The sequence below is a fragment of the Squalius cephalus genome, assembly GCF_949319135.1.
Source record: "Squalius cephalus genome assembly, chromosome: 24".
In the NCBI taxonomy this organism is placed as follows: Eukaryota; Metazoa; Chordata; class Actinopteri; order Cypriniformes; family Leuciscidae; genus Squalius; species Squalius cephalus.
Window position 1 is genome coordinate 24,931,537 of NC_137145.1, and position 26,004 is coordinate 24,957,540.

General features: G+C 37.7%; 1 protein-coding gene across 1 annotated transcript in view; it reads left to right on the forward strand.

The window, feature by feature from the left end:
- cntfr (ciliary neurotrophic factor receptor) overlaps positions 1–21,972 on the forward strand; it is a 187,634-nt gene extending 165,662 nt beyond the window's left edge. Inside the window, exons 7-9 of the mRNA XM_079862002.1 lie at positions 11,653–11,842; positions 17,805–17,922; positions 21,430–21,972. Of these exons, the coding sequence (XP_079718128.1) occupies positions 11,653–11,842; positions 17,805–17,922; position 21,430 (309 nt within the window). The 3' untranslated portion in view covers positions 21,431–21,972. The remainder of the gene's footprint in view (positions 1–11,652; positions 11,843–17,804; positions 17,923–21,429) is intronic.
- Positions 21,973–26,004: the final 4,032 nt, after the last annotated feature.

A 26,004-nucleotide genomic window follows, 5' to 3' on the forward strand; every position in this document is an offset into this window, starting at 1 on the left:
TAAAAGTTACAAATTCCCAAAATAACAAATTATTATTTATTTTATTATATATATATATATATATATATATATATATATATATATATATATATATATATATATATATACCTAAAGGATTATTAGGAACACCTGTTCAATTTCTCATTAATGCAATTATCTAATCAACCAATCTCATGGCAGTTGCTTCAATGCATTTAGGGGTGTGGTCCTGGTCAAGACAATCTCCTGAACTCCAAACTGAATGTCAGAATGGGAAAGAAAGGTGATTTAAGCAATTTTGAGCGTGGCATGGTTGTTGGTGCCAGACGGGCCGGTCTGAGTATTTCACAATCTGCTCAGTTACTGGGATTTTCACGCACAACCATTTCTAGGGTTTACAAAGAATGGTGTGAAAAGGGAAAAACATCCAGTATGCGGCAGTCCTGTGGGCGAAAATGCCTTGTTGATGCTAGAGGTCAGAGGAGAATGGGCCGACTGATTCAAGCTGATAGAAGAGCAACTTTGACTGAAATAAACACTCGTTACAACCGAGGTATGCAGCAAAGCATTTGTGAAGCCACAACACGCAAAACCTTGAGGCGGATGGGCTACAACAGCAGAAGACCCCACCGGGTACCACTCATCTCCACTACAAATAGGAAAAAGAGGCTACAATTTGCACAAGCTCACCAAAATTGGACAGTTGAAGACTGGAAAAATGTTGCCTGGTCTGATGAGTCTCGATTTCTGTTGAGACATTCAGATGGTAGAGTCATAATTTGGCGTAAACAGAAAGAGAACATGGATCCATCATGCCTTGTTACCACTGTGCAGGCTGGTGGTGGTGGTGGTGTAATGGTGTGGGGGATGTTTTCTTGGCACACTTTAGGCCCCTTAGTGCCAATTGGGCATCGTTTAAATGCCACGGCCTACCTGAGCATTGTTTCTGACCATGTCCATCCCTTTATGACCACCATGTACCCATCCTCTGATGGCTACTTCCAGCAGGATAATGCACCATGTCACAAAGCTCGAATCATTTCAAGTTGGTTTCTTGAACATGACAATGAGTTCACTGTACTAAAATGGCCCCCACAGTCACCAGATCTCAACCCAATAGAGCATCTTTGGGATGTGGCGGAACGGGAGCTTCGTGCCCTGGATGTGCATCCCACAAATCTCCATCAACTGCAAGATGCTATCCTATCAATATGGGCCAACATTTCTAAAGAATGCTTTCAGCACCTTGTTGAATCAATGCCACGTAGAATTAAGGCAGTTCTGAAGGCGAAAGGGGGTCAAACACAGTATTAGTATGGTGTTCCTAATAATCCTTTAGGTGAGTGTAAGTGATCACATGGATTTAAACCTACCTATATTGTATTTATATAAAGCGTTCACAGGCAAATGTGCTTTATGTATTTCCCCAGTGTCTAAATCAGGCACATATAATTATCAGGAAACACGATTCCTGGCTGCATGTCAATATTCATGGATCACTGGATCTTTGGTGAGCTGCAAGGAACACTATATCGAGTCCAACCTTTAGTTTAAACTGATAATCGTTCGTTTTACTCACGTTTTAGTAGTTTCCCCTATTAAATCCAGTCACTCAGCAGATCTTTTGCCACTCCGGCGGGAAAGTGACGTAAATCCATACCCTCTATACAAATGAGGAGGCAAAAACACCTCTCCAGCTGTGGAGCAAATGGGATATTTACCAGTTCTTTTATTTGAAATATAATTTATCAAAACTAGGGCTGTAAATTGAACTAGTTAATTTGGAATAACTAATTCATCATAGAATATTATATAATACAGTTAGTTACTAATCTATTTATATTAAATGAGCGATTTACACAGTACTTGAGCTCATATTTGTTTTCTTCTCTCAACGTTTTTGACGGACACTGCCTCCAGCGCCTCCTCAGGTTCTGCGTTTATGCGTATGTATTTTTCGAAGGCGGTCTATCTCCTTTGTTGACATTCAACCCATTAAAGAAACACATCTCATTAGCGACTGCTTTGCACGAGTCCCACTTAAATAGCATAAGACGGTTCACGCACTCAACACAGGCAATGAATTCCTGCAGTTTCACACAGTCAGTTCTTCGTGATAAGCGCTAAGGTGTTTCCACTACCTTTGATATTAATTGCACCGCTGTTGGCTGGGCATCAAAAGGGGTCTAGAACCATGGACAATTATCTATTAAACCTGTTGGTCAGCAGTAGTGATCCCGCAGAAGGGGGACTGAGGGAATAGCTCTCATTAGCTTGAGTGGCAGAACCTGCGCTGCTCAGCCGCTTTTATCCCGTCAGTAGAAAGTCAAACGTGAATTTTGGAAGTGGCACGTAATTGCTTTTTCTCTCCACAACAGTAGACACGCTCTCCAACTGGGCTGCCTGCCGTATTTATATCCCCTGACGGGAGGGCGAGGAGGAGTAGACGGCGCTATACACTCAAATGAGAGTTTCCTTATCTACTGTAGCCTTAAGTATGCTAATGGTCCCTTGCATGTGTATGTGACTTGTGTTTGTCTAAAGAAGTGGCTCTCAAGTGGTTTTGTTTCAGGTTTTTTTCATGGAATTCAAGTGGCAACCCATAATTGTGCACAATTATTAACATGACATGCACTTCGTATTGACCATCTTGGTTTCTAAGAACAACAAAAGACATGGGAAGCATATTCTATGAAAACCCATTTATACCTTAGAGTTAAAAAAAAAAACAAAAAAAAAAAAAACATTTCAATGGCATTTGAAACTTTATATCCAGTCTGGTCTCATTCTTTATACGAGGTATTAGTACATAACATTTACTGGTACAAAACGTTAGCTACATTTTTGTACGTTTGGATAGATGCTGAAATGTACAATTTGGAGGTATTGACAACATTTAAAGCGTGAACATTATTACATATTTACAGCTAAGGAAACGTGAAATAATTATGAATCTTTTATATCAAATAGATGTTTGTATAGTTGCATCTTTGCCATTTTATAGATACATTTTAGATCCCTGCCGTAACGTGTCGTATGCGTCTATTTTTTTATTTCATATCGAGACACAGGGTTTGACAATTTGACGTTTTCGGTCGCTGTTGAGATGAAGATCGCTGAATAAAGGCTGGAATTTTGGTCTGTTCTCGTATGGATACTAAAGATTAGCAGCGCAAGATTAAAATGTATTACTTTTGTGAATTTATAATGTGTTTTATGGTTCTATTATCATCAATGTTCTTTTCATTTCATTTTCATTATCATGTTCTTTTAAACTTTACACAGAATTTACCTTACCTTTTAATGTTCTACTCTGAGGTAAAAACAGGCTCCCATCGGTTTCCTCTTCCTTTTTACCTATGATTTATCATTAGTTTCCTTTTATTTGTATCTTTAGCATTTTTTTTCCCCCGTCTGGTCTGACCCTATCAGAACAGATCTGTGACCCATTTTTTTGGGTTTCGTCCCACCAGTTTAGAACTATTGATCTCAAAGATTTAAAAAAAAACATTTGTAAAAGTTGCCTTTTTTCCACTAGGATACTCATATTGAATTGTCCTTGGATACACAACGGCAAGTAAAAAGCCCAAGAATTTCAGGCCCCAATGAAAGAATCCACATCCCTTAAAGCCATGATTTCCATACCAAAAGCCTTAAGTCAGGACAGGGTGACAGGATTCTGAAGGGAGAAAGGGGTCACCATGCCCTCCCTTATGTAATCTCTCAAGAATGTTCAAATCTCCCATTCCTCCGGGCCTCTCCTCTGCTCACTGTATAGGCTAAGCTGTTTTCGACAGCCATCTTTGATGCTAAGATGAAAATACTGTAGATAATACACAATGAGCGGAAGATCTGAGCGCTGCTCCTTTGAGCACCTTTTAGAAATGGGATGAATTTATAATGTCCCCGCTGATATAGCTCAACAGATGAAGAAGGTGCTATTGTGTAGCTTTCAATGCCAGAGGAAACTTGAAAGCAATCACATGCAATTAATAGATCAAGAGATGATGTTATACTTGGAGAATTATCAAGCATTATATCGAGGCTTGAGGAGTAACAAAATATCGGGAACTGTTACAACACTGTTCATTTATAGGGATAGTTTCCCACAAAATGAAAATTCTGTCATCATTTGCTTCCAAACCTGAGAAAATTTTCAAAATATCTTATTTTATATTCAACAGATAAGTCAATATAAAAAAATAACATAGTTAAAATATCAATATTAACTAAGTTAATTTGAATTTTGTCATCATTTGCTTCCAAACCTGATTGTTTTTTTTTTCAAAATATCTTATTTTATGTTCCACAGATTGAATTTTGCGCAAATAATGATTCATGAAAATTCATTAATTACTTTTGCAATTAGTGAATAATACTGAAATATGATTTTTAATAAACCCTTCAATCTTTTCTTTAAGCTATGCCATATAGCTACACCAATAGAACATTTCCATTGCACAAAAGGTTCTTGATAGTGGAAAACATTTTCTTTAGATCATGAAAATAATCTTCACACAAAAAAAGGGTTATTTTTGAGAAATGTTCACTGAAAGATTATTTGGGGAACCAAAAATGGTTCTCCTATGGCACCACTGTGAAAACTGTGTGCACAGATACGCAAACAGATTATAAAATGTCCGTAAAAAAAAAAAAAAAAGTAATGCATTCATTTATATTCAGATAAAATGACTTTGAGCTTATAATGAAAATCCTAAAAGATGAAAAAACATGAAAAAAAATAGTACTGCTGGATAATGAAACCATGAAACCAGACACAAAGTAAATAGACATTAGAATCTATTAAACAAAGTCATTGTTGTTGTTGTTTTTTTTTTTTTTTTTTTTTGTCTCTCTTGTTCTGTCCATTCAGGGGATAATATCAATTATTTATTTATTGAGATGCTGTTCAGATCTCGTGCATATTTCATAAGTGCTCATGTTGCATGAATAGCAAAAGACAAATGGGACACTGCGTTGGTACTTTGCGTGAATTTGGCGACTTGGAACCGTGGACTTCGACCCCCTAAGGGAAGCTTGTGTTTACTCAGGGATTAAACTGAATTGGACCACATTAGCACTCCTTTTATTGAGCTAGTCTTTAACTGTTATTTTGGCATTTCGCTTGCCATTCCCTAATTCTTTGTTTATGGATTACATCCTATAGAACACGGCAGTATTTGCATTCAGTTAAACAAAAAACAAAACAAAAAAAACGGAATGGAATGACTTTAATCGGTTGGCTAGTTTATTCCCATCTGTTCCTCCAAAATCTGCATGTATTCTTGGAACGGCACAAACACTTCCCTCAGTGTGCATTCCAAACCATCATTAAAAGCAATTCAGGTTAATGCACATACTTAGCGAACCACAATTTCTAAATCAGTTACTTTGAGAATTAGCACTGTTTGTTGACACTCTCAGTGATGTGAGCCGCCGTTTGGAGAAGATGGGCATTGGATCTGGAAGCCGTTAGCTGGAATTAGTCGTCAATGATCTGTGATACTAAGTTTGAACGCTTCCTCTTCCTCTAGACTTCCTGTAGGGATGTCAATGGACACATCAAGAAAAAGAGAGGGTTGTATCTGACAAAATGAGGGAAGTTGTAAGTGCTAATGAAATTAGTCCTTCAAATGTAATGCTCAAGTGTCCAGATACAGCCACACATTTCCTTTTCAAGACTGGAGCCTTTGAAGATAAAACGCTGAATTAAAGTGCCGTAATGAGTCGCTCCACACTCGGTTTTGGCTCAGGAAATGGAAGTGTAATGTTTTTTTTGTTTGTTTTTTTTTTAATCTGGTGCTGTGGAGGAATAGCATATCTGAGAGCATATTTTGGTGAGTGAGAACTTGTCAACACTCCAATCACGTCAAAAAGGCCACTTGTAGACTTTAAATAGTTAAACCTGGTGCTGTATGAACCTTTTGACTGGGCCACAGACATCCGATATTTATTATTAAAATTATTGGTAGCACTAAGGTTCTGTTTTTAACATTATTTAAAGGAATAGTTCACTTCAAAATGAAACTTCTGTCATGAGTTTCTTTCTTCTGCTGAAAGAGGATATTTTGAAGAATATGGATAACTAAACAGTTGATTAACTCCATTGACTTCCATAGTATTGTTTTTCCTACTATGGAAGTCAATGGGGTCCATCAACTGTCTGGTTACCTATATTCTTCAAAATATCTTCTTTTGTGTTCAGCATAAGAAAGAAATTCATACAGGTTTGAAACAACTTGAGGGTGAGTAAATGATGACAACATTTTAATTTTGAAATGAACTATTCATTTTCACATTAACATGAACTAACAATGACATACACTTCTAAAGCATCTTAATGTTAATTTCAACATTTACTAATACATTATTAAAATCAAAAGTTGCATTTGTTATTATTATGTAATGGACCTTTGTAATGGAATTATTAACTAACATTATATGACAAATGTATTCCTCATTGTAGGTTAATGCATTAACTAATGTTAGCTAATGGGGATCTTATTGTAAAGTTTTAGCAAATTATTAAAATCTTTTCCTGTATGCATTATTTAAGGTCAGACCATTTTCAAGTCATTAAAAAGACCATCAGTTGCAGTGTAGGCTAGACCATACTAAATACGGTAACGCTTTATTTTACAGTGTACTTGTTACATATGTTGCATGTACTTACCATAGTAATAACAGTAAAATATGCATAATTACATGCAACTAACCCTAAACCAAACCCTAATCCTAACCTAACCCTATACATGTAGTTGATTAATAGTACTTAAATATATAATTACACTGTAACAATGACACCTTAAAATAAAGTATAACCCTAAATACTTGTGAATGCAGCTTCCAGTTTCAGTCTCAAAGGTTCTGCAATGTCAAGGTTTAAAATTTCAATAACGGAAGAGTCTGAAATATCTGACAAAATGATGGCAAACAAGGGATTTTAAAAGAATGAGAGATACAAGAAGGGCCAAGTTCCCATCCTGAACACTGTAAACAACTACTAACACTTTTGAAAGAAATCTGTCCAAAATGGTACTTGCACCTGTTTGGCCTTGTACGCTTCCTCTGATATAGCATCAACAGAAGCTGTTTACAGCCTTTGGTGTTTGGTCAAGCCGGCATCAGGTGGGGAGCGCCGCACTCCACTACCGTCAGCTTTAAGCACAGCTGGGCTGGAGGCACGAATGAAGGGAAGTGGGCAGAGTATATCTCAGCATGGTGGCAGTAATCAGCCAACAGTGACTGCTGGGAGTCTGGCAGATCCATTTGCTGCTCAGTTGCCTAACATGCAAGTCAGAAATCTTCAGTTATTTTCTATATCTTAGTTGGAATTGCTTATGAGTGCTTTATACCAAAAGATGTCAGCGTAGTTGCAGTGGGGTTCAAAATATGCTGAATAGTAATCATGTAGTGATTTTTTTCATGTTTATTGGACTGTAGCTCATATTAATATCCCAATTTTCTAATATTTATTTAATAAGTATCTATAATATCCTACATATGTAAGTAATTATGATTATTCTAAACAGTAACAGTTTTTATGAAGCCTTTAAATATAAATGTTATAATTGCATTTTTAAGCATTATAATCAGTTCTGAGTTCTACTATATAATTGTAACCACATTTGTAATCCATAGTAATTACATGCATTAAAACACATGACCACACCACATTTTGTGTGTTATACAATACACAATATGTCTAATAAGTCTAGTATTATTAATATTTATACTGTAGTATTTATTAATATTTGGAATTAGCTTTTTATTTTTCAGTTTTCATTTTGATTTTGGTTTAAGTTTGAGTAATTTTGTTATGTGCTTTTTGTAATTTGTATTATTGTTATTATTATTATTATTATTTTATAATAATAAAAATTGGGGGGATATTCTATATAGCTTAATTTATTTTTATTACAGTTTTAGGTTTAGTAATTTTAGTACTCAAATGTATTTATTTCAAAGCAGCATTTGTGCTTTTCTTTTACGTTTAAGGTGTTCATCTAATATTTATATTTTATCTTATTTTAATTATCAGAAACTATTTTTAATTGTTTTTGATTTCAGTTACCAATAACAACTAGAAGCAAAAAGCCTACACAGAAATCACAGCCAATGTGAATGTGTTAAAGTCAACATGAAATGGAGTTCACAACCAATGTAGGTTGTAGGGGAGGATTTCATTTTTTATTTCATTGGAAATTAGTGTACAGGTGTTTGTCTTTGGATTAACATGTACCAATAACTAATTCAAGACCTGGAACATGGTATTATGAAAGTAAATAGCATCAATTTTGATGTCAACATTTGACTTAAATGTTTAATATACAGTTACATGTGGATTTTGGACCAAATAAATTTAGAAACCAATAGGCTGGTTGGGACAAAAGCTCAGATTTACATGGGAATATATCTTGTATCTTGTCTCATATATACCCAGTGTGCAGCTGTTTCATTGTTTCACTGATTCACTGATTGCAATACACAATGTAAGAGAGAAATCCTCTTCTCGTTGTTCCAATGACACAACTTACACCTAATCTCATTTATGAGCTTTGGCCGCACTGATCGAGGCCCAGAATACAGTGAGGCGTCTGGGATTGTCGAGGCGTAGCCATGTATGAGGGTCAGAGCGTATTTGATACATAATGATACGGCTATATAAATATCTCTCTCTAATATTATGTCTCAGACTACTCTTTATATCCATCTTCCTGTCTCTCTCTCTCTCTCTCTCTCTCTCTCTCTCTCTCTCTCTCTCTCTCTCTCTCTCTCTCTCTCTCTCTCTCTCTCTCTCTCTCTCTCTCTCTCTCTCTCTCTGAGAGAAAAAGACAAACAGGAATCTGTTGATCATTTTTTTAGCCTTTAAAGTTTGATTTTAGGCAGGAATGTCCATGAATTGTTATTTGTAACCGATGGTAGTGTTTTATTTGTGGATTTATAGCCTAGTGTCTTAAAAGTACAGGGGTTACAAAGGACATTTTGACTCCTGCTACCATTTCAGGAGTTGACAGCTTGGCAGCAAAATGGCAGCAATTGTGAAATGGTTTGTGTAACAGAATTACAGGTGGAATCAAACATTAAATATGCATTGACCTTTCTTTGAATGGCTAAATCTATTGTTTTAAAGCAGCCTTGCAAATCAAATCAGCTGATGTATGTAATTGACCAAACTAAATTGCAAAAAAATAATTGTTTCCTGACACATTTCCCAGACACTCTCCGTCTGCCATTGTTGAAACATTGGTTGAGGGTTTAATTGGTAGAAGCCATAACTACACCATTATTTCTCCAATGGCGCCCATTTAAAAAGTAGCCATGACAGCTGAGAAATTGTCGTTAGCCACTTTTCCACCATCGGACCAAAACGTTAACGGTTCCCGTTATTATTCACTAGAGTTTGGTTCAACAAGGCACGATTACAAACCCTTCTTGGCCGGGAGTTCTCAACACGGCAGGCTAACCGTGCTGAACCATACTGGTCGAATGTGTAGCGCCGTCGTCACTCATTTGAGCGATGGAAACATCACATCACAAACACAAGTTAGTAATAGAAATACCTGATCATCCTCCATAATGCAGTCACTATTTACATTTCATACAATATGTAAACTCTTGTGTTAACAAGGCAACGACTGCCACATTTGTATTACATTCCAAAGAGCTCCGTTATCAGCCCCACAGTGGAAAACTGAACCATATCCGTCCCGGCTGGGCCGGATCAGCACGAAATGGAACGGTTAAGCCGCGAGAACTGTTTGGCCCGATGGTGGAAAACGGCTGTTGAGGTGAATGGGAATTTTGGTAATGAAAAGCACACATTTGCAATTCAAGGGCAATATATAAATATATATAAATATAGGACAATAGATGGACAAAATGCTGCAGTTTGATAATAATCGAATCAAACGCTTGACAGCCCAGGTGCTCAGTGGCCACTTTGTGGGAAAGCGCAGAGAACGTGGTTTAGTCTGAAATTAAAAGGATGCAGCTTTTGTTTTGTGGGTTTTGAGGAGCACTGGGGAAATGAGCAATGCTCTCTTTTCCAATTATGAAAGATAAAGTTCAATTAAAATGTAAATGCAGAGACTAACAGCCACACAGGCTGTGTTTGTCTGCGCACACTAGATGGAAAGAATTGCAGACGGTGCTAGTGGAAATTCAGTGAAGAAAAAAAGCTCTTTTGGTCTTTGTTCTGAGCAGCTCAGGTGCAGATGAGATATTCTCTGACTCTCGAAGCAAACACACTCCAATTTTCCTGCTCACCCTTTCTCTGTGTTGTACACTTAGGAGACCTGGGAGGCAATGAAGTAATAGTAAATTCTTCAGAAAATATGCTCTGCACTTTACTGCAGTAGGATCTTGCTTTGTGGGCAAAGTAATTCTTCTGTCCCACTGTTTCATTTCTACCAAGCATGAGTGTGAGAGGTCTGGGCACCAGTCAGAATTGAACTGAGAATGCCTGTTACATTTTAATTGAATTCCTGAATTTGATTTGATTTTAAATGAAGGTAGCAAACTGCTGCAGATGGTATTTTAAATAACTCAATACGCATTTGTAAAATGCTGCTTTATAATTATATAAGTAAGCAATAAGGTACGAGAGGCTGTGCTGTATCGTGAATAAGTCACGGCTGAAGGGCGTTGATTGGACTTTTTATATTGAAAGGACTGAACTTGTTGTGAACACAGAGAAGCAAGACGCAACTGACAAATGATTAGCGTGTCAGGCCACGGGAAAACCCTGTTAAAAGGTCAAGATATTGCAGCGGACATTCAAACTGATTTTTATTACGAATATAGGACTGACCTGAAGGAAAATGCTATATCTACTGTAAATGCAGGTACACTTGCTCACTCGATCTCTCACAATACTCTACTCTATAAGCTTCAATGAAAAATATCAATGAGAACATGTGTTTACGTTGCTAACCGTTTGGTGACGCGGTCATAGCCGTGTTTTATTGTGAATAAATCAGAATCAAGGACTGGAACTAACCGTTTTACATTCAAACATTGTGTTATTAATTGAGAAAATGTGCATCAGTATACATCATCCTTTCTGTTATGTGACTATATTAAATATTCCTGTTATTCCAATTCAACAGCTTGTGGGTCAAGGTCAATTTAATTCAAATTCCAACTCGTGAATTGATAGTGAATTTCCCCTAGTCCTGCTGTATGACAGAAATAGAGCGAGAAAAGCACAGATTGAGCAACTGCACATGCTTTCGAGTTCCAGACTGGAGCTTCGGCAGTGCAGGACAGGCCAGTGATGGATGCGCGGGATGAGTCACAGGCGCTGGGCCGTCTCTGCCATCACTCATCTCCCTCCACAGGCCTCAGCTGCAGTGCATTAGTCAAATTCCCCCTCTCCTCAAAGACATGCACGGGACTTCCCAGTCTCTTTGCGCCCCCTCCTCTGTTGTGGTCAAGTGACCTTCTCAACCTCATTACCCCCAGACACCAAAGAGTCTACAGGTGGTCCTCATGTGTGTGGAAGTTCACTGCACCACACAAACAGGAAGGCCCCTCACCCACCCAATCTCTTTCACTACGAACACCTCAACATTCTTCATCACATACATCTCATTTGTAATCATCTCAACAGCACGCATCATTCCCACAAGTTCCATATCCCTGATTGGCTCTCTTGTTATTGATTGACAGGTGGAGCTCTCCGACAGCACCTCCCACACCATTACCGATGCTTACGCGGGGAAAGAGTACATCATCCAACTGGCGGCGAAGGACATGGAGATCGGCACTTGGAGCGACTGGAGCGTGGCGGTTCACGCCACCCCCTGGATGGAGGAACCCAAACCCATAACCTCCACCACTGAGAGCGACGTTATCCCAGGTATGCATGAGCTGTCACCCGTATGCCTACTCTCCTATTCACCGTAATGACAGTTTTGTCTGCCTCCGTGATCTCTGTTCTCTCATAAAAAAATAATAATAGTGACTGATAATGGGGAAGACAGTGTCTATAGCCCTGCATCTCACAGTCACGCTGCCCTCTGTTGTCAGAGAGGTTTAACAACAAATGAATAGTTGATGCACTCTGAGGTTAATGATGAATTAACATCAGGTTCTGTTAAGTTTATGAATGAAAATTCTAAAGTAGATGCCATATTTAATCGGACACCAGCAAAACCCCTTGAGAGACACATATGTCTGTTCAGTATGAATTAAAAATCAACCCTACCTCAAATGCCAAAAGTTATCCAAAAGAAAACAAAATGGGATACATTGATATTCTCTTTGTAACTTGGCCTTTAGCCTCCATATCTCAGTCAAAAAGCTTTTAAAAAACTGGGAGTTGTCCTTTATAATCCACTTTAAAGGTCTGGATTCTGCTTGGACTCACTTTTGACCATCCAATCTTTCCTGATGGATTTAATCATGACTTCCTCTTTTTTTTTATCACTGAAAATTATGTTTTACCGTGAAATGATATTAGTAAATGGATTTGGAATACCACCTCATCGTAATAACCACAAGTTTGTTTGTCAGTAATGTCTCCCCAGTTGAGCTATGAATGCTCAGGTTTTTAACTGGACAATGTATTTCACGAATTCTACCACTATCCCATCGTTCACATTAGAGGTGTCGCAATATACCGTATTGAAGATAACTGTTGTATTTAAGGAATGAAATATTCATGATATGTTAATGCTACAGAGTGGTGGGCAATTTTTACTCCATTATGTTATCTGTACCTTTACTCAAATACTTGATTTGTGTACTTCGCCCACCACTGATACGACATATATGATTTAAAAAATAATCCTGCGCCAATTTGTTGACTCTCCAACACAGTAGATGGCGGTATTGCACCTTAAAACTGGTCGCCACCTGTCATAAAATGGACAACCTGATCTTACAGGAAAATGTAATTATGTAACGAGGTGGAAATGTTGTATATGATCTGTATGATGTGAATCGTACAAAAATGTTCAATCATTAGAAAAACTATATGTGATGCGATCTGGGAAAACCCATCGTATGTCGCGCTGGGCTGTTTTCAGTAAATTCCAAAATAGTTTGAATGTCAGTTTTTTTTGTCAATTTTTTTTTTTTTTTTCATTAAATTATTATTCTATAACATCTTTTCTCTTATCTCTGAAAATATCTTGGCAAAATTCCCTTGTTTAGTGCAGAAAAACAGCGATTTATAGTGTCAAGCTGAAAATACTCTCTTTCTCTAATGCATTCTCTGCGACCATTTTCTCTAACGCCCGGCAGAGGTGAAAAAAAAAAAAACAATCGGCGTATATCCCATACACCTGTCCGTCTCTTAACACTACAAAGATAGTTTACCTTTAAAATAAACCACATACATGTACAGTGAATGTGTATAGTGCGCATTTCGCACCAATCCTGTTTAAACTATAACGTCGCGCAGTTTTATAACAATCGCGAGATGGACAAGAAGCGTCTCGACGGTGACAGTTAATTAAACCTGTTTTTCTCAAAATTCCGTTCCAGAAAATCATAGCGATCAGCCGACTTCAGATAAACATAACTTTTGCTACCAACAAGCTATGATAAAAATAAAAACAGATTTGGAAAGGGCTTGATACCAGCTTCCATATGATATCAAAACCTGTAATAGGTAAAATTTCACCATGTGGTGGGTTTTCCCAGATTGCATCACATATAAATTAGCCACCAATTTTCCAAAATGTAAAATAGTCACAAATTGCCATGAGAGAGTTTTGAAATGGACAAAAGACAATGACACAGTGTGTAGCTACTACTGCCGCACAAAACCATGTCAAAGGAGATGACCAAGGAAAGAAAGACACTACCCACACCCAAAAAAAAAGTTAGTTTGACATTTTACATAAAAAAGGCAGAGTGTTAAACATCTTAGTCAGCAGGCGGGAAATCCTTATCAGCATAAAGTATTTTAGTACACTTTTGAACAGTTAGGCCCCGATCACACCTAACGCGTTTTTCAGGTTGAAAATGCGAGGCACACAGCACTGCCAATCGGCCCCGATCGCTGGGGTGCATAAACAGCTTGCAGAACGCTCACTGCCATAGGAAAACAATTGAAAAAAGGCGCCTCTCACTGCAAAAAAAAAAAAAAAAAAAAAAAAAACGTGTTAGGTGTGATCGGGGCCTTATTGTTTCAAACTCTCTCACTACCTCCCAGTGGCAGAACTAGAGTTTTATACATGGGGTGGCCAGGGGGTGGCCACTGCTACTTTCGGGGGTACACACACACACACACACACACACAGTGGTAAAGCTTGTGGAAGGAATTTGGGTCACTCTGTTTGTGTCTATAAGTGTTGAACATCCAAAATATTTGCAGAAAACAAAGCTGAAGCACCAAGGAGATAAGATACAGTAGCATGTGTCTGTTATGAACTGCTGCGTTTATTTACAAAAAACTTTTTTTTTTTTAAATTAGATATAGCAGGCATCAAGCAGACATGTACTTGAAAAATGTAAACAATTTTAGTGCCCATCAATATAAAATCTTATCCTAAGAAGATTTAATACAACATAATTCTTTCTTTATAATAATTTAATTAATATTTTTTTTGTGTGTGTTCATTTTTGGGTGAACTATCCTTTTAATCTGACAAAATCATCTCAACTTAAATTCCTGAATTTGGTATGTGATTGACTGCCTGTGTCTGGTAGATGCTCTGAGCTGTTCCTGGTCCTGAAGTCTGACCACACTGACTAGCCAGTGGTGATGCAGGGGCTGGAGTCTGTTTGCACCTGATCTGTCTGTTTGTGCTTCTATAAAAATAACTCTGATATCTCTCCCTTTCTTTTCATGTTTAATTGACCCTGTTCAAAAATATGACAGATTGAAAATACGATTGCAATCATATTCATATTCTAATCATCATCCAATTACCAACATTTTTATCTTAACTCTTTCTCGCCAGCATAAAAAAAAAAAAAAAAAAAAAAAAAAATTGTCAGCCACCATTAGCGTTTTTGGTAATTTTCACAATTTCATGGCACCCCAGAATATTTTGTTGTATGAATATCTGAACATATCAAAAGAAAGAACAGACCCTGTGCTTTTAAACAACAACAAAAACTTTGTGCATCCTTTTTTATCAACACTTGAATGTTGGCAAGTTTAAAGCAACATGAGCAAAAAGCTGAAAAAATCGCATTTTTATCAAAGACTACATCTAGATCAGATTTAGAATGATGATCAAAACACAGTAGATCGAGTCCATCAGCACTCTACACCCATAAAGCTTCACAGTCCTATAGTGATCGCATTATGATATCGCTTGTTTCTGCTCTTCTTTGCCTGCGTTTTGATCTGGAGGTAACGTTAGCCTACTCATTCAGGAGATGCGTAATAGCGCCCTACCGTAAACTCGTCAATGGCAGGGAGAAAGTAATTTAAATTACATTCATAACTATACATTAAATCAACTAAGTTACCAGTCAAGTTACCAATCTCATTGCTAGCCCTATTCTGAACTGAGCTACCTAATCGATTTCAAACTTCCAAATGTTAACTCGCTGAACACTGACAGCTGTGGCCTATCCCCACATTAGCTAGAACATTTATATAGCCTACTGTAACGTACACACGGCATGGTACTGTATATGCGTGTATTAATGTATTCGGAGCAAACAACCCTGATGCTAAACCTTAAAAACGTAGGCTACTTCAAATGTGATGTTTTCTTATTCTTCGGTGAAGTTGAAGTATCTTGCAACCATCTCTCGTCCTCTGCTCGTCCGTTTGAAAACTGCGCGCGCTGCCGGCGAACGTAATTTTTTACAAATTTTTTAACTTTTACAAAACTTTTTTAACTTTCACAAAAAATACAACTTTAAAAAAACTGCCAGTAGCAAATAAATGTTGGGGTGGCCAATCGCATGTCAGGGGTTTCCAGTGCCACCCCGGACCCCCCTCTGGCTCCGCCACTGCTACCTCCCTACACTTGTATCATTGGCCAAAAAATGATCGTGACAGCCCTTAGTAAGCAAGGAGTTTAATCGTATGGTCTGTTATCAAAAGTAGTGTCACTAACTGTGCCCCAGTTTTAGTTTTTCCACGTTTAGGATTTACGAATACTGGTACAACAGCCATTTTGGGACGGACAAAGAGAATCTTGTCTTGAAGACCCTTGTGATAGTCTAAGCACATTTTGTTTTATAAATAGCACTGACAACTTTATGACTGTTATTAGAAGTAATATCTAATGACGGCTGCCCTGCTCGGTTTGATCCAGCAGACGGCATTGAGTTTCTATAAACTGTTCTTGGAACGGAGGAAGGAATCAAGAAGTCAGCAGAAATGCATGCTAGTTGTGCGAGCCGTGTGTCAAAACTCTCTCTCTAAAAGCTTTCTTTCTTTTCTCCTGGGTAAAACAGGAGAACGTCCTTGTAATAATTCATCAATTGCCTCATTTTAGTTCAGCATTTTATTTGCTTAATTTGAGATGAGAGTCATTGTGCGAGACAGGTCTTTCTACTTTATCTGAGATGTTTTCTAGGGAGTCATTTCACACATCGTCACACTGCACAAATAATACAATAAACAAGCTATATTGAAACAATAACTAATATCTACTTACACTTGTGACATTCACAATTGCACAACATGAATACGTTCAAACGGTAGTGGAGCAGATGTTTAGTTAACTGAACATATTGTTCTAACACTATTGTATTGTGAGTTACAATTAAAAAGTTTATTTTATTAAGTTGAATGTCTTATGTTACCAGGCTTTTGACTCTTGGTTCAAAATCTGGTCCAGTTATTGGGCCAGGACCCGTCCAATACAACAGGAAGAGACTGCCTAACTGATATGTAAAGTGACAAGTCACAGTTTGGAGTTTCAAATGAGTTTTCCTCCATGGTTTCCAATATCTATCTATATATATAGATATTTTTCTATATAGATTTTTTTTTTTTTACATATAATGTCGATACATCATCAAGCAAAAGTGGTTTAGCTTAATAACATTATTTCCTTTCAGCATAAAGCTAACCTTTTGGCCACACCTGCCAATGACCAGTGACTTAAGAAAATTTACCGGCCATAAATATTTTTTAATAGCCATTTTAATCCTTAAAAGAAATTTACAAAGGTTATTCAGTCAAGAGCAGTGAGTGATTTTTCTTTGTCTTTTGTGGTTCGAATCAAATTAAAAACACAGAAAACGTGTGTGTATCAGTATTGGATATGTGCATTAGCTCTTAAAGTGACAGCAGCCTAATATTCCTGCTCCTCACTTTAAGAGCTAATGCACAGATCCAATATACTGATACACATGTGTTTTCTTTCTCAGCTGTTTAAGTTAACCTAAGACATAACTGACAATGTTTATAAGGGCACATGTCAAGACAGGCATTTTGACATAATTTTGTTTGAATATATCTTTTCAAGCTCAAGAAGATGTGAAAGAGAGCTCAATTCGCTATTTGTGCGCTGTCTGAGACGCTGATTTCTGGGCATGTCCCATACAGCGTGCGAGAAACAAATTGAGTTCCCTTTCGTGTCTTCTTGCTCTTTCTTGGCAATGCAGCACTTTTGACCTTGACACATAGTATGAGGGTCTGCAGGGTGCTGTTGTTGTTCACACCACATGACTTCTTTTTAAATCCAAAAAAAACTTAAAAAAAAAATAATACATATAATAGTATATTTAAAACATGCTAATTGTATTCAAGTCATTGTATGTATGAATTTCATTTTTACTGTATTTTTGAAGAAATGAATAGATAGTCATTCATCCATGCAGTATATAGTGCTTGAACCAAGGACATACAAACCCTTTCCTGTTAAATAAGTGACCATTTTGTTCTTCCCTGGCAGAAACCACCCCTGGTCCGCCTTCGGCCGCACCGCGAGTGGGTAAACCCACAGCGGCCTGCTCCACCCTTCTCTGGTCAACCCACCTGCTCCTGGCCTGCGTCCTGCTGTCCATCATGTGGTATGTGACATCATTGCAATGCTATTTCCAGAATGAACATCTCATTCCCTGTTCTAATGTAAGAAAGGATCACAAGCTTTCAATGAAACAATTGAACAATGCCTGAGGTATTAACAATGAGCAATGTGCGAACATAATGTGCAAGCATTTATAAATCATAAGAGGCTTACAGTACCACTTCATTTATGCAGATGGACTACACTTTTCCTAATAATGTACGATACATAATGACAATACACTTGAGACACCAATAACTAACTATTAGTTGAAGCCAATGCACATAGTTTATTAAAGAGATATTGTAACTCCGTGAGTAACTACAGTTGTGTTATGTTCGCCTCATTGTTGGAGTTTTTGTGGTCATGGTCTTGAGACCTCTATAGACCACATAAAATAAAATAAACAACCTTGGTCTAGGTCTGATCAGTCAGTGTCCAAAATGAAAAATGTTAAAATTAGTCTTAAGGTGCGCTCACAAAATGTTGCAGGCAAAAGGGTCCATTGTCAATAGTGTAGTTATACATGAAGCACAGCTCACACAGAAGTCACTTTTAAACCAAGCAGCTTTCTGTTGGTCAACATGACGAATCCATGTGACCAACTTGAACCGCTAGCGAATTCTGTGTGGGGAAATCGTTTGCCCTCATGTGAAATTCCCCATTGCATGGATTCCATTTGAAATGACAAGATTTCACCCGCGAAAATTGGCTGAACAATGCTTGATCTCAAACAGTACCACAGTCTATTTCCAAGGTACTAATAGTGATACTTAACTTCACCACTAGCTGGTGCTGTATCTTCACCATTACAGAGAATTCAGAAGAATGCCTATTCAACCACTTTACTAAGGGCCCTTTTTTAGCGATCTAAGCGCATGGTCTAAAGCACACGGTTCAAGCGCACTTAGGTTGTGTCCGAATCCACTTTTGCTAGTTTAACGAGGGGAAAAATGTTTGGTGCGCCCGGCGCATGGTCCCTATTCTCTTAATGAGTAATGGGTGTGTTTTGGGCGTAACGTGCAATAAATGAAAAAAACTGAACGCTTCTCTAGCGAGGAAACGGATCTGCTCGTGCGCAAGGTTAAAGCGCACAAGCAGACCATCTACGGGACAAAATGTACGCATGTTCTGGACCCACATTATTAACGCGCTCTTTAACAAAAACTTTGACTTTAGACCAGGTTTCATTTGGTCAATGGCGCAGTCTATTTCAGTTGCCTCAAAATAGCTACGCGCCAACAATGCGCCTGAACACACTTTGTTTTCAGACCAGCAGTCCATGGATGCACATATGGGCTCAAATGCATTTGCTATTTAAACAACGTGGTGCAGGACGTGAAAATGGTAACTGCGTCGGGCTGAAACTAGCGACAAACATTTGTGTCGCACCTGGTGCCGCATTGCGCCGGGTATATGACAGGGCCAAAATCCCTTTATATTAGAAATGAATGCTGCAATAAATTTACACATTTTTTGATTCAGTTTATTAAAATAGAGTCTGGATGCGGTCCTTGAAAGGTCTGGATCTTAGTGGATCTGATATTGATCTGGGTCTTGGTACAGTATGGTATTTGCCTGGGTCACATTATTGGTTTAGGGGGGTCTGGTCTGGATCTTAAGATGGTTTACTTCGTTTTCTGCATTTCGTCCCATCTCGCACACAGTTGAGCACACAAGCCTTTTAAAGTAGACTCCTTTGACCATAAGCATGGACAGATCACTTGCACATGCGCTGTTGTACATGGACTGTACTGATGATAAAATTACGTCAATCAGACAGTTTGCGAGCCGGAACGTGAAGTATACTTTCGGCTTTAGCAGTTCTGGTATTGATCTGGGTCTTAGGAGGTCTGGTCTGGGTATTGGTAGTGTGGTAGTGATGTAGGTAATTAAGGGGTCCGGTTTTGTTCTGGGTCTTAAAGGGTCTGGTATTGAACTTGGTCTCATGGGTCTGGTATTGATTTAGGTCTTAGTCTAGTTTTGAGTCTTGGAGGTTGTGGTCTTAAGTCCACTCAGGCTTTAACATCATTCACATGGCCACAGTCCTTGCAGAACGTGAACGTGATTTGACTGTAGTCAAATGTTCTACACAGACTACTGAATGAGTTCCAGTCTCAAAACAAACTCAAAAGACTATTGGGCCTTTTTGTAATTATGTGAAATTGAACATTCTTAGGCACAATTGCAGTGTGGTCAGCCCTCTTTCATCTGGGAAAAACTAGAGATTGTTGACAGCGGGTTAGAATACAGGACCGCGACTAGAGACTCATTGGCTCATTAGACCAGCACATTCCACCCAGAACCCCTGAGAAACTGAGGGACGGACCGTTTACTGATGCTTACAGCCATATAAACCTCATCGATCCCCTGCAGGAGTCAGAAAGCAGGGGGAGATAGCCGAGTAACAAGCCAGAGATTCATTAGCTCTCGGGCCATATGTTTACAGCATGCCTGTTATCTCAAACTCAGCAACACAGTATAACGAGTCTATCTCTAATTAAAGCAAGCTCATGCATGGAGCCGGAAGGCAGGAGGAAGTGTATGATAGCGCCTCAGGGGTAGGATGTGTTCGCCCTCCCGAGACGGCCACGCACACGCACAAATACCTTCGCCTTATACCTGCACACTGAGCCATTCTGAGCAAGATTTAATTGGTCAGTCTGTAATAAGCCAAGACAAAATTAAAGGCAACATCACGGGTGGCTGCTCACCAATTACAACTTCCCACTGGCATGAAGTGGGAGCCATTTGGATATTGCTCTCATTGGCCCCTGTTTGTTCTCATTTGCAATACTGTGTCGGTAATTTATGCTGTAGTAGGCTGACCGCTGTATAGAAGTGCTCAGTTGGGGAATGTTTTCAAATTCAGTTAAGGAGTTCACTGTATTGATTTTGGGTTATATACATACACACACAGTCAAACCAAAATGTATTCAGACACCGTCAACATGTCTCACATTATCAGTTTATTCGCTATAGTTTAGAAAATTGTTATAAAATATGACAATAACTCAGAGTTATCAAATCAGTTGATATTTCATTGGTTTTGGCCATCCTTCTGTTAGACTGTCTCACAAATGAATTAGGTTGAATATCTGTCAGCTGTTAAATTTAAGTACACAATTAGATAATACCAATTTAGGTCAACCAATTACCAAGCAATTCTTAATTTTGTTCAGTCTGTGGTGTAAAAAGGTCGCATTAGCAATTAAAACACTTCAGCAATACATGGTCAGGTCAAAGTGTCTGAATAATTTTTGGTCCCAAATTTTTATAAATTTTACTGGTAGTCACTGTAGGAGGAATTTTCGGGTATAATATGTCATAGTTTACTTTATTTTGTTATCCTCGCTTACATTATAGTATATATATATATATATATATACGCACACACTCATATCTTGGCCCTTAAGTGAATGAATGCCAAACAAATGCATTACACAATTCATTAAATTCCATAAATACTTCAGCACAAATCTAACATATATTTTCTTTTCTTTGTTTTCAGATGTGTAAGCTTCATTCCTGTGGAAAAAAAAATGAGGAGTCTTCTATTTCTATTTTGCACATGTTAATAGATATCGTGCATTGATAATTTAATTCAAGTTCTTTTTCTCACGAAAGAAAAAAGACCTAGAAAGATTAATAAATGCTGACAATTACAAAAGGAAGACAAAAGAACAATAAAGCATTTCAACATCTCTGGCGATGACAGCTGATGGCAGACCAGACACAGACACAGGACCCGAACCCCAGGGGAGCAAAAGATTTGGGGACACGAGCCTCACCTGCCTGGCAGCACAAGAACAACACAAACAAAATTCATTCATCTCATCTTTGTTTGTCATACAAGAGTTTTCCATCCATTTCGATCTTTCAAACTCTTCCGAGGACTGAAAAAGCTCATTTTGTGTAACATTGATTCCCACGACATACAGCTAACTCATCATGCCAAAGACTTGGACTGTTTTTCTTTTTTCCCCCATGATCCCTAGCTTCCCCAAACCTGTGTCTGTAAGGAATTGGAACTGGCAGTACAAAATCTTCCCAAGCTTCAAAGACTGAGGAGTAACACATTTATTTTGAAGGCCATCATTTGATATCTGTTGTATTCCTTTTGTTTTCCTCTTTTTTTCTTTTATATATTTTTTTTTTTTTTTTGGCCCGTGAACACAGATAAGTTGAAACTGTAAATAACAAAATTGGTTTGGACTGTTCTGGACCACCTTTTGTAACAGGAAGAACAATGTGCCGTGTCAGACCATCTGAAGATTAAGCACCGTTCGGAACCATATTTTCATTCTTCGACTATTTGCCTTTCACCATCTGTTTTTAGCAGACTTTTCTAGTCAGTATCACAGTTTAATACTACCTTCTTCAAGGACAATTGTTTCACTTTGTTTTTGGTTATCATTGAACAAAATATAATTTTAGAACCTTAGATTTCTTTTGTTGTTTATTTGTTTGTGGTTTGTTTTTTTGTTTTTGTTTTTTTCAAACCATAATTGCTTAATTCTCCTTGATCATATTTTGTAAACTATGATATGTATCTTTAACATGAGAAAAGGTTTATTATTTAATAATGTATGTATTAGCTTTAGATTCTTGTAACCTGTATCTGGGTTCTTTTTATAGATGTATATAAAATGAAAAGTTGTTCATTAAATGTGACCATTTCACAATGAGTAGAACTTGTCAATCTTTTTGTTCATGTCCGTCAATGAATGTGGTGCATTTCTCAAACGGTATTACATTTGACATCAACAAGCGACCCAACACAATACCAAAATTTTCTATTTATTTTACTTTGCATAGTCTTGTTCATGATTTCACGATGTAACCTCACTTTTATCAAGTGGCAAATGAATTTGAAGAAAAGCAGCATAGCATTTAACATTATTTCCCCCTGCCGTCTGCAATTCCTATTGGAACCAACTCAATTTCATGAGAAAACATAACTATTTTACAAGGTGCTGATTTCATATGAATACGTATGTGCTCTGTACGATTAAGACAAAACATGAAGGTCCACCCCTAAACTTGTCAGTGGGGTTCAAGCTAATTGAATAAAATGGTATAAGTAAGAATGTACAAATTCATGCCAGTTACCAATTCACCAAAACGTAAAATATTTATGAACTGTTTCGACCTGTGACCCACTTTTGGAACTGCTGATCTAATATAAGCCACCCTTCGCATTATTACAGAGTGTGGATAAGGTCTCATGATAAATGTTTTCCTTGGACTGAATGCACATGTGGAAGATGAGGTTGAAGATGATTACAGATGATGGCATTTGAAACGTTCAATTAAACCATGCTGGATCTCTGCAAAACACGTTCATCTATAAAATCATAAAACACACTGCAGTAATTTATATACGTGTTACTTCTTTCTTCATATCTTTTCTATAGGCTGCAATTTGTGTTTGTGTACACTTGCAACTACCATTATGTTAAAGTAATAGTTCCCTACAAAAATAAAATTTAAATCATTTCTTCAGCATGACGTTTCAAACCAATTACCATCTTCTAAAACAACAACAAGCTCCACCAATAAGCTGGGCTCAGACTACAGGAGTTTTTAAATCCTTTAAATTATGAAATCTGGCTGCATCATGAACATTAGGATAATCTTTACTGATTTTCTTCTCTCAAATTTCAAACATACGCACACCTCAAGATTTCGAAAATCATCTCAAACTACAAGGTATTATTATGATTATCATGCCAGAGGGAGCACCTCACATGATCTCATGCGGAACAAAATGTATATTGTTTGTTCTTTAGTGAGAACTGGAGATTTTAATATCTGTTAAAGGGATAGTTCACCCAAAAATGAAAATTAGCCAATGATTTACTCACCCTCAAGTCCTCCTATATGACATTCTTCTTTCAGACAAATACAATCGTAGTTATATTAAAAAATGTCCTGGTTCTTCCAAGCTTTATAATGGCAGGATATTTTTTGAAGTCAATAAAAGCGCATCCATCCATGATAAAAGTGCTCCACACGGCTCCACACGGTTTAATAAAGGTCTTCTGAAGTGAAGCAAAAGACCTTGACCTTGACACACAACGTAGTGACAAACGCAGAAGCGCTGAGGATAGAGCAAAACGAAACACCAGTCACGAATTAGAAATTACAATTTTTAAAGAAAGATGTCGGAGGAGCTTGATTTTGTTGCCCAGTCCTGTTTGTTTGAACCGTGACAGGCGTCAAAGGTCACGATACTCCTACATCCTACGTCATACATCGTCAAGTGTTACTCTTTTGGTGTAAGTCGACTTGCGTACGGTCGTCTGCCAGAAGCAAGTTATTTTAGTCGATAAAGTTTGAAATATGGATATTTTTGTTACATGAACGCATCACTTCACTTCAGAAGGCCTTTATTAACCCCTGGAGCCATGTGGATTACTTTTATCATGGATGGATGCACTTTAATGGACTTCAAATAATATCGTGTCATTCACCTCCATTATGAAGCTGGGAAGAGCCAGGACATTTTTTTATATATATAACTCCGATTGTATTGAAAGAAGAATGTCATATACACCTAGGATGACTTGAGGGTAAGTAAATCATGGGCTATTTTCATTTTTGGGTGAACTATCCCTTTAACCCTCTGGAGCTCTTTTTTCCATTCAATGTTTTTTTTTTTGTTTTTTTTGTTTTTTTTTTTCAATGAAATGATTGTACTATTTTAGTTTGATCATGTTTTTATTTAATATTTTGAGGGGACTTTATGGTATTAAATTATATTATGCAGTAGGTATAATCCATTTATTCACTTTTTGAGCAGGGACCTGTCATGAATCTTTAATGCTTTGGAGCACAGACTTACAAGACAGCTTGGTCTCTTTTTAAAGACGACACTTGGCATATTATTATGTGAAAAAAAGTTAATAAAAAAAAAGTGAACTTGAAAATTAAAAAAAAAATTTTTTTACATTTATTATGAAAAAATACACAAAAATACCATTTAAAATCTTTATATGAAATATATTGTATATAAAAAAAAAAAATAGAAAAAGAAAAAAAAGCTTTCAGTAAGATTTTGTTTGTGCGCAGTACCAAATGTTACCAATAGATGAAATTCATCTCCCATTCATTTCCAATGCGTCATTTTTGACCTTGAACAAGTGTGACTATTTTTTTTTATTACCATTTAACTTTTCGAATCATGTTCATGATTTTTTTTTTTTTTTTTTTTTTTTTTGCGTTCACACAGCAAATGTCAAAACCTTTACCAAGTTTTGTACCTATGAAGTAGCTAAAAAAATAAAATAAAAACGTTTATGTTACATTTACGTTTTTGGTCGAAAGTGACCCATCAGCACTAGAGGGTTAACAGTAGTATGCCAGCCAACATTAGCTTCAAGGGCTGTCGCATGTCAGCTTATAGCGCTAACAGTAGCTTGTATGGCTCCCTGGATGAACCACCCCTTAGACTCGTTTTTCTTATCTATAATTTCAGTTTGTGTTGATTTATAACTTCTCTCGCTCCCCTTCCTGCTCTTCCTAATGATGGCACCTCTGACTGGCTCCATTTCGTGTCCTGACAAGGTTAATTGACCCAAAATTAAGGTTAAAACACTTAAGGTTAATTGGCACCCCGTGCCACCCCGTCAAGATTCGGCTCTGGGCGGTTGCCCGTGTCCCATGCCCATCGTGCAGTGTCCTGTTTCTAGGCTCCAGTGCCAGTTTTGTTTTCTTTTATTTCCTCTCTGTCTCGCTGTTTAGACTGCATTTGCCCTCTGCTCCTGCCCTGACTGGCTTTCTGCTCCTTAAGGACCGGCTTCTCTCACCCCATCTCTCGCCCACCAGCGATCTCCCCGCCAGACGCGTCGCCCAGCCTAGCCTTTCCCATTATGTGTCCCTCCCGTTCTCCTGAAGGCCGCCTGGGAATTGAGCTGCCCAACGCACTCTGCTGGGTTTTAAATATTTTCTGTTGACTGCTTTTGACCATTTGTGTGCTAATTATCTATAACTGTGTTTTGTTGTGCTTGCAACTGAATTTCATCCTGATCCTTGAAACAGATCTTCTTTTTGTCTGAAATATCTCTTCCACCAACACTGAAAT